General features: G+C 46.1%; 1 protein-coding gene across 7 annotated transcripts in view; it reads left to right on the top strand.

Moving 5' to 3' along the window:
- Positions 1–4746: 4746 nt before the first annotated feature.
- The window catches only part of NELL1 (neural EGFL like 1), a 275787-nt gene continuing 270667 nt past the window's right edge, over positions 4747–9866 (top strand). For 6 of the 7 annotated variants that reach the window (XM_063158166.1, XM_063158163.1, XM_063158162.1 and 3 more), the window contains exons 1-2: positions 4747–4907; positions 8937–9065. In XM_063158166.1, the coding sequence (XP_063014236.1) occupies positions 4859–4907; positions 8937–9065 (178 nt within the window). In that variant the 5' untranslated portion in view covers positions 4747–4858. The remainder of the gene's footprint in view (positions 4908–8936; positions 9066–9866) is intronic. The other variant, XM_063158160.1, reaches the window with a different exon arrangement.

Below are 9866 nucleotides of genomic sequence, written 5' to 3'. Positions count from 1 at the left end.
TGACATCAGCTTCCCTGGTGAATGAAATGTCTCTTTTTCCACCACCTCCTTCCCCACCCAGCACACACCACGAACATCATTCTTACTTAACACACAGTCTTAAGGTGTCTTCAGAATTGATCCATTTGATTGTTAGAAACATTGAGCAGCAACTGGAAACAGCCCTCCTGGGAAAGGGGGCTGTTGCACAGCTGCAGAAACAAGCACCATTTAAATGGCTGGTTCCTTAACTATTGAGTGCTCTGTACCCTGTGGAACTATTGATTGCTTAACACAGGACCAACTGGATTTGTTTAAATCCTTCTTATCCTATCAATTCAATTATCCCAAGGGTTGTTAGACTGTTAAAAACAAGAGAGGTACATATCTGCTGGAGATGCAAATGGGAGGCTGAAAGCAGGAGCAAGTGAGGAAGGAAAGTGTGAGGAACAGTTTCTGGTGTTATTGTACCTTGCGTTTGAATTCCTGCCATGTGGTGACGCCGTGTGCCACAACACTGGTTTGCAGAGCAGCTTCTCCCCTTCCCAGCCTGCCATGGAAATGGTTCTGGTCCAAGCTGTTCCACTGCTGGCAGCCACGAGCTGTGGAGAAACTTTCCCCAAATACAGCAGCTGAAGCACGATGTCCCGACGTGTCACCGAAAGTGGTGTCACAGGAGATACTCGTGCCAAGAACAGGATTCCTTCCAGGAGAGGTCTGAGCCTGAACACTGCTCTGTAGCTGAGGGGCAGGATGTTCCACTCTGCTCTGTTTCTCTGAAATGTGCATGCATGGGTGAAGGAAGTGCTAGGGCCTGGTGATGGAAGGCTACAATCATTCTCTGCACATCGCCTGTGCAGGTGGATTTCATTTTGGGGAAGTCTGAAGTTACCAGAGGGCATCATGAGAGTCCTGAGAGAAAGCTGAGTGCCATGAATGCCCTTTCAGGAGGAGAAACTGAAGCAGATGGAATGTGTCAGACTCCCAGAGTCACCCAGTGTAAGTTAATGATACAACACATTGATTCTGGGAATAAGGGACAGTCATTGGCTGTCACCATTAGGCATCTACTGCACCAAATCGTTAAACTCATGGGAACAGATACAAATCCATGTCCTTTTAACTGGATTAAAGTTAAAAGGACCATTTTAACTTTGGTTAAAGTTAAAATGGACTGACCATGGCCAGAATTTAAACCAATGCATGTTCCTTAATAGCTGGAAGAGAGGCACATGTTCTACTACACTGCTTACAGATGGGTTTAGTCTGAAATAATTTTACTCTTTTGGTGCTGAAATTCCTACGATCAGCATGGAGGTTGAAGGGTACATCTTATATCAAATGGATTAACCAGTTGTAAAGTTTAGTTTAGATTCTCAGTCTTTGAACATTAGCTAACTATGCGTTTGGGAATTAAAAATAATAATTAAAAATAGAGCAGTAAATACTGCTCCATGAAGTAGACAAATGATTTTTCTTCTTAAGGTTTCACTCTGACGGGTTTGTTAGTTAGTTATGTAGCTGTAAACCCTAAATGGGTACTTTTAGCCTGCTGAACTGATTGTATAGTCCTTTCCAAGTACTTGTCAGTGGTTAAGGCAAGCACGGCATACAGTAATCCCCCCTTCCTTTCCACCTATTCCTCTTCCCAGCGCTCAGGTGTGAGTGCTGCTGCTGATTCTTGCCCTCTACTGGCAGCAAAGCAAACTTTGCTCCGATGGACGGCGAGTGTCCCCGTGGAGCCAAGCTTTGCGGGGACGCGAGCCTCATTTGGGAATCCAGGAGCTACAAGTGGTGGGTTCTTTTCTTTTCTTTTCTTTTCTTTTCTTTTCTTTTCTTTTCTTTTCTTTTCTTTTCTTTTCTTTTCTTTTCTTTTCTTTTCTTTTCTTTTCTTTTCTTTTCTTTTCTTTTCTTTTCTTTTCTTTTCTTTTCTTTTCCTTTCCTTTCCTTTCTTTTTCTTTTTCTTTTTCTTTTTCTTTTTCTTTTTCTTTTTCTTTTTCTTTTTCTTTTTCTTTTTCTTTTTCTTTTTCTTTTTCTTTTTTCCCTTTCCTTTCCTTTCCTTTCCTTTCCTTTCCTTTCCTTTCCTTTCCTTTCCTTTCCTTTCCTTTCCTTTCCTTTCCTTTCCTTTCCTTTCCTTTCCTTTCCTTTCCTTTCCTTTCCTTTCCTTTCCTTTCCTTTCCTTTCCTTTCCTTTCCTTTCCTTCCCCCCCCCCTTCTCTTTCTCTCTTTCTCTCCTTTTCTCTTTCCTCTTTTCTCTCTTTTTTCTCTTTTTTTCTCTTTTCTCTTTCTCCCAGGTGGAAGACCTGCTGTTTCCCAGCATTTGCAGTGTAGCTGGCAAGTGAGTGCACACGCACTCAGACACCCTTGCAGCATCAATGCCTTTAATTGCATTTTAGCTGTGGCACGCAGACAGCCCCACAGCTGTTCAGACAGACATTGGGCCTACTCATAAATCCTTCCTCAAACTACAAAATGTCACAAGCTTTGTGGCTGGCGGGACTAACAGTTTAACACCACACAGTTAGCCACTCCACAATAATTTAGGACAAAAGCAAGATGCATTCAATGCCCAGTGGATAGTGCAAGAACAATATCCACAGCAATATTATCTGAGCTGAAATCCAGCTCAGTTTCCAGGACAAATGCTTCACTCTTGCACAAGTACCTTCAGATTTTTTAAATGCCTATGAATACTCAGGAACACAGTTTTAATTCTTACTTGGAAGTCAGGTTTTTCAGCTATTTATACTTCCCATAAGAACATATCAGAAAGTCAGATTTTCTGGTGATAAAGGGAGATGATTTATTGCCATTAGGGGAGGCGTAAGAATAGTGTTGGCTGCAAGAAGGGGATTTTTTGTTTTCAATCCATTTGCCCTATCCTTTCTCCATATGAACAGCTGAACATATGTGCTCTCCAAATGCTCTCCAAATGTGAGATCATTTGGGCATGGAGCTGGACTACAGGAGGAGCTACAACTGTGGGACCAGCGTTTCCAGAGCACTTATTACCAAGCTGCTTGTGCAATGGTTAGGATATTCTTTTCCATGAGATTGCTCAAGATGCCTTTGAAACTGTGCTTTAAACTGGTAAAATGGCACAAATTTTTGCATGTACCCACAGTAATTTTTTTATAAACAGCATTTAATCCAGGCGTAGGTTGAACAGATCAGTTTGAGAATCTACCTATGACCAGTTTAAACTGTATATCCACTTAAGACTCTGCATCAAGTGGAAAATGGAAAACTTGAATTAGATTTAATTTGGTGTCTAGATAGAAACTGGTTTTACTGCCAGGTAAGCCCCAACAGATCTAAGCTAACAGGAACTGGACATACAGACCTGTTCCCCAAAATGAAACCTCTAAAATCAGATAGTAACTGCTGTGCAGAACCCTGATGTCACCAGGATGGAATAGAAGGGTGTGTCTCCACCGGCTGAGGTACCATTGCCTCTTTCTCCTGTTGCTATGGTTATATAGAATATCTGTGCATAGCCACACACTCCTGCGTACCATGTGTGTGCCCCTCCTCTCGCCCAGGGGCTGGTGGTGGGGCATCCTGCAGCCAAAGGGGAGAAGCTGCAAAGTTACATTTGAAGGAAAAAAAAAGTTGTTTCGATACACTGGAGATAAATGACTGATGTGCTTTCTGAGTGGCCACCCCAGAGGTTTCCTGGAGTGCATTACCTTGCTGGCAGCCAGGAACAGCTGTTTCCAGACATCTCACTAATTAAGTAATTAGGCAACCAAGTCAGACTGTTTGCTCTTGCCAATGTAAATGTGGATGAATCCAACTGCACCCCTAAGATGGGCATGATTTTTATGGTGTCATCCTAACTTTGTCCAAATGCACAGCTTGTTGTTTAACATTGAAGAAGGCTGGAATTTGCACTGTGCAGCACAAAATCACGATGAGGGGAAGCAGAAGAGAGGATGATCCTGGAGCTTGCAACTGTTGATCGACTGGAAATCCCACTCTGCTCTTGTTCTGTAGGGTGGGAACGTCATCTGGGGCCACTAAACTGTCCTTCAAAATTAAATCAGGTGTTCTGCAGGGAAGAGTATTGCATGTAACAGAGGCATGTGGTAGCGTGCTCCTTGCCAAGTACCGAGCCAAATTAAAAGGCTGGAGTGAAGAAATACTTAAAGACAGGTTTTAGAGCAGCTATCACAGCAGATTCTCATGGCTCATGAGTATCTTTAAATACTTTACCTTCCTTTTACACGTTAGAGGCTTAAAGCACAGTTGAGGGAGTTGAGCAAGGACACGCAAAGAGCCGAGGAGCGGCGCAGGTTTCTGTATCATACCTCAGAACTTCTGTTCGTTTATTCATGCAAGGCATAAATTATTACTCAGAGTAAATTCTTAATGAGGGTTCATTCTTAGGCACGGGAAGAAGGGCGGTGTGCCCTGGGGGTCAAACTCTCCCGGAGGGTTCCCGTTATAGGACCGGGCCCGGTTTGCAGTGCGGGGCTCCCGGCCCGGGGGATTCCCGTTATGGGACCGGGCCCGGTGCGCAGTGCGGGGCTCCCAGCCCCAGGGGTTCCCGTTATGGGACCGGGCCCGGTGCGCAGTGCGGGGTTCCCGGCGGGGCCGCTCCGCTCGGAGCGCAGCCGCGGCCGGGCGGCGGCGCTGGCGAGGCCCGGGGGGGCCGGTGCGCGTCACGGCGGGGGGCGGGCGGGGAGCCCCCGCTGCGGGGGCGTCGGGGCCGCGCCTGGGCAGCGGGCGGAGCCGCCGCCGCCTCCTGCCGGAGCCGCTCCGCGCGTCGGAGGCTGCGCTCGGCTCCGCTGGGCTCGGTGCGGCTCCGCAGCAGCTGCCGGCGGCCGGGGAGGGAGAGAGCGAGCGAGGGAGCGGGCGCCGCCGCCCGCGCCGCGCCGATGGGTCTCCTCTTGCTCCTCTGGGCGTGTGCGGCCGCCGCCGGGGCAGGTGAGGGGCCGGGCTCCGTGGCGGGGCTGCGGTCCGCCCCAGCCGCCTCCCTGGGGAGCGAGGGCCGGGGCCGCCGACCGGGGTGCGCCGGTGGCGGGCGGAAACTTTACGGGGAGGCGGCGGCGGTGGCCGCGGGAGCCGCCCCGGCCGTGAGGGGCCGGGCAGGGCTCGGGGCTCCGCGGGGCGCAGCTGGGCTCTGTGGGGCTCTGTGGGGCGCAGCCGGGCGCTGTGGGGCTCCGCGGGGCGCAGCCGGGTTCTGTGGGACGCAGCCGGGCTCTCTCTGTGGGGCTCGGTGGGTCGGGCGCTCCGCGGGGGCCGGGGCGGGCGTGGGAAAGTTTTGCGAGAGCGGCGAGCGGGCTGAGCCCCGCGGGGACCGGGAGCGGAGCGGCGGCCGGCGAGGGTCCGGGGCCGTGTCCGTGTCCCGGCGGCGCTGCCCGCGGTGCCGGGCGCGGGGCGCGGCGCTATGGGCGTGATGCGGCTGGCAGCGCGTTATTCCAGCCGGCTCCGCTGTCTCTCCAGCCTTGCGCGACCCAAGTAGCGCTTCTTGTTCCTTGCGAAGGCTTTGTTCTTGGTCCCCGGGCAGCGCTCCTCCTCGGCTGGAGCTGCTGAGGGACACGTTTCTCCTTTCTCCTTTCTAGCTGTTCTCAGGGAAACCGCCCAGCACAATTATCAAAATGCGAAGGAATTAATGTTTTGTAATTGAATTCTTATAGTAATTATAACCTCATCAAAATCTACAGAGAGATGCGGCATAAAAATAGTTGGAAGAAAATAGTACCTGTCCCTTTCACAGTGGTGTTACCCCTGCTAGTGCATACCGAGATTTTAAATGGTCAGCAGGACCCAAAACTCTGCTACTTGGAAAGTTCTGTGTGTGCAACAATTGCCATCGAAGTTGTGAGAGGAGAGAGCAAAATGCCTGTTCTAGAGCCTCTTCTTTACTATTTTACTGGTTTCACGTGGGTACGTGCAAATGGCTTGGTTGTGTTGAGCGTGCTTTAAGTAAAAGTTTTCCCATCCGCAAACAGCGCGTTACACATGTCGAGGCCGTTATAAATGTGCTGCATGTGTTGCATGGCTGCACATTAGCTAGATGGAGCATGGCATGATTGCTGGTGCTTGGGTGTAAGTGATAAAGGCAGAAGCGGAGAATAAAAGCTGCCAGAGCTGTAAGGCAGAATTAATTTCTTTTAGGGATTTCCTGGTGACATCATTCATAATTATATGGCTTAATCCTCTAATCTACTGTAGTGCCTTCAGTTCACATTGGGCAGAATCCACCAAGTCCTGAGATGATTTCTGCTCCCGCCCACCTGCCTGAAGCATTTGGACTGTTGCTTGTGTAAGCCACTGATTTAAGGGGAATGGCCCAATTACTTTAAATAGGAATTGAAACCAACATCATCCAGAATCGGGCCCAGGCATTGCACAGCTCTCCAGCGAGAGCAGACTGCTTCATGCTTAATTTTGACTTCAGAAAGAGATGGCCTTTCCAGCTACTTGTTCCACTGGAGAGAGACAGCATGAAATACTAGATGCAAGTGTTGTTGATATGCATGTGGTATCTTTCTGATAGACTGGGGGAGACCACAGGGGAAAAGGAAGACTTGGTTATCATACTGAAGCTGCTGATTTGTTGTTTATTAATTATTAACTCGGCATTTGAGTGCCTGCTGCCGTTTGAAGACCCAGCTCAGGAAAATGACTAGGTATTTAAAGCAGTGTAGGCTCTTGCTAAATAGTTACTGTGACATAAGAAACGGTCTCTGTTTTCAGAAGTATTTTAAAAGCTGGAAGAGAACACACTGAAGCTGTCACACAGGACCCTTTGCCGGCATAAATCGAAGCCTGTGGAGCTACAGTGATGTATACTTGTTGAGCCTTGGGTATTCAGGGTGGAATAAACAGCTTTAATAGAGCAGTGGAGCTGCTGTGATTTATGGGAGTGCCTATACTTGCTCGCTGTGGTTTCTGTCCCCACCCTGTTGATGGCTGTGACAGAGCTTTCACTTACTTTAATGGGTTTGAGATTTGTCTTACTGAACAGAGTTTGTCCTTTCTGTTGAGCAAGTTTTAGTACCTACTTGACCTCCCTTCATATCAGTAGATTATTGCTGATCTGAATAGATGTAAGCCCTTCCTAATGAGGGACAGCATACTCTGTTTCTCACAGGGACAGCCAACACTTGTCTTTGCTGCTAGGTAAATTCACACAATTTACATGGTGCTGCTTTTCTGCTGAATGAAAACGTTTGAAGAATAACAAATGCTTTCTTGTTTTGGTTCTGGTCTTTATTCCAGGAGGGGGAGGTGTTTGTAGTCACCAGTGTGGATGTTGTCAGTTGCGGTCATTCAGTGCCTGTGCTGAAAGACAGACAGTACAAAAAGCCCGATGATGTTGCTGATTATCTGGGAAGTTTTTACCTTTGGAGAAGTTTATCTGGGTTCTCTAATATTCTCCCAATTCCAATTTTCTACAAAAATGTGTTTATCCCCATATCCTTATGTAAGCACTGGGTGTGTGGATGTGTCAGCACTCTTGGAGCTTTAGTTCCATCAGATGCCTCTAGATCTTAATTTTCCTTGTAGAGTAAGGTTGCTAGAGACCTCCTAAAGCTGTATTTTCAGTATTTTTTAGTACTCAGTCCCTGGTGGAGTAGAATCCTCTATGTTAGCACAACAAGTTATTCCATCAACTTTTCATCCTTGAGGAAAAGAGAAAGTTCTGGAGTACAGAAGATTTATGAGTAGTATATGTAACTTCTTGTTCATTCTGTACACCTCAGTAATTTCTCAGAGCCTTTCAAAGAATCAAACTAGAGTACTTGCTGCTTAAATGATCCAGAAGTGTAGTCCTGGAATAACAAATCAATCAATTTAGGCCTGAATGTGAAGTCTACTTAGTGGAAATCAATCTGGACGTGCTTTACAGGTAATGTCCTTGCTCCATGGAAGTCAATGGGACTTTTAGCATTGACTTCAGCTGTGTCAGGATTTCATTCTTGGACTTGTTACTAATGATGTTAGTGAAAAATGTAATTAGGAAAGTGTTTGGATTCCACACAAGCTATTTGACCTGTGTCTCAGGCACAGATCTCACGTCACTCTTACTGCTGTGTTGAGAGAAACACTGAGGGCAGGCTGCTCTCTTCCCATCCCTAAAAAAATGAGCTGTTTTTGATGAATTTGGTGTGCTAACCATCAGACTGCCCTGCACTCCTCAACACAGCATTTTCAAACTTTTGGAGTCTGTGTCTTTTATGTCAAGCCCATCAGGTCCCTAGTAGATTGAGAGTATCCAGGCTTTTCCTGGGCATAAGCCTTTTATGAATGTCAGGTTTAGATTTCTGCTTTCCCAGCAGTGCTCCTGCAGCCCAGAGGTGCACCTGGCTGGAGTGAGTGGGTGTGGGCTTTGGCAGCAGCAGAGGCAGTGTCAAATACCTTGGTGATTGAGTATCAAACAAAAAGGGAATCGAATACCTTGATTCCCTTTTACTACCCAAGGCTCTTAGCCTACAGGAGGGTGCTCTTTGCCCTGCTGCCACATCTGCTCCATGCTCCTTTGGTCCACTTGGGAACATGGATTAGGTTTATGTGATGAGCTGTGGACCTGCTCATTTGGTCACAGCTAGGTAGGAAATGTGAGAGGAGTTTTCAGCCCTCATATCTCCCTGGAAATAATGTAGCTAATAGATGAATGCTGCAAATCTCTCTCATGGTTTGGCCTAGGTGGTTATGCTTGTCTTTATTTATTACTCTTGAACCTTTTGAAGATATTGGATAAATGTATCAGTTCTAGAATGTTTTAATGTGCACAGTAAAATCTCTGAGAAGGAAATAGCTTAATTGAAAGACTTGGAATAGAATATCTTCTCTTTGCTGCCTCTCAGTTACTGTCTTATAAGTAATTACTGTGTACAGTGTGTGAGTGGGAAGGGACTAGAAATGTCTGTGCTAGATATTCTTCTCTGTTCTTTCCATTACCTGATTTGAAATAAAAATTGATCTAACTCTCTCTGTCTCCAACAGCTGTAGGATTTGGAATGGATCCTGACTTACAAATTGATATCATCACAGAGCTGGATCTGGTGAATACAACCCTGGGGGTAACACAAGTGTCAGGACTGCACAATGCCAGCAAAGCCTTCTTATTCCAAGGTGAGAGAAATATCCTCAGCTTTCTTATCTTGCCTCTGTCTGCATGAGCTCAGGAGAGCTTTGATGCTTAAAGGGTTCCCTGTAATGGTGGTCTTACCTAACTATTGCTTTCTTTTATGTCTGTTTCTTGGAATTAGTTCTTGAAATACAGACGCTATTTTTTGTGTGTGTGCTGTCAGGTAGTTGCAAGGGAATTTTGGGTATGTTTTCAATACGCCCTGATATTTATTTCTCACTAAATATGTTAGAGTGGTTCCAGTGGATGGGCTTGTGGGATTTTTTTCTCTGTGATCTTACACACGCAGAGAGACACACAGCTAAAGCTGTGTAACTATGAGAAGGCATTTCATGTGTCAACACTGATTGGTAATGTAACAAACCTTTCATCAACTTTGTGAAAACTGCTAAGGGGGCCAAATAGAATGCTTCTGTATTTAAGTATCAAGGGCAAGATAAGTCACTTTGTGGTTTTTTCCCCCTTCATTAAGTATTCTAACATAAAGTTTGTGAAGTGTTTGAAAATTATATTGTTATTTTTTTGTATTTTTACTGAATGAGATTCTGGATGTAGTTTTACAATGTATTAAGGTAAGGACTAGATTAAGGGACAGTGTCCTGGAGGTGGAAGTACTGAGTTGCTACTATGTGCTAATTAGGCAGGAAAGACATTTATATGACTTGAGATTAACATGTGAATTAAAGCACTATTGGAAACATTTTTATTGTGAAGGCTTCCTGTTTTTTTTTTTTTTTTTTTTTTTTTTTAATTTGGTTTAGTCAATGTTGAAGACCCTTTTTCTT

The sequence above is a fragment of the Melospiza melodia genome, chromosome 6 (assembly GCF_035770615.1).
Source record: "Melospiza melodia melodia isolate bMelMel2 chromosome 6, bMelMel2.pri, whole genome shotgun sequence".
Classification (NCBI taxonomy): Eukaryota; Metazoa; Chordata; class Aves; order Passeriformes; family Passerellidae; genus Melospiza; species Melospiza melodia.
This window is presented reverse-complemented; position numbering and strand designations above follow the sequence as displayed.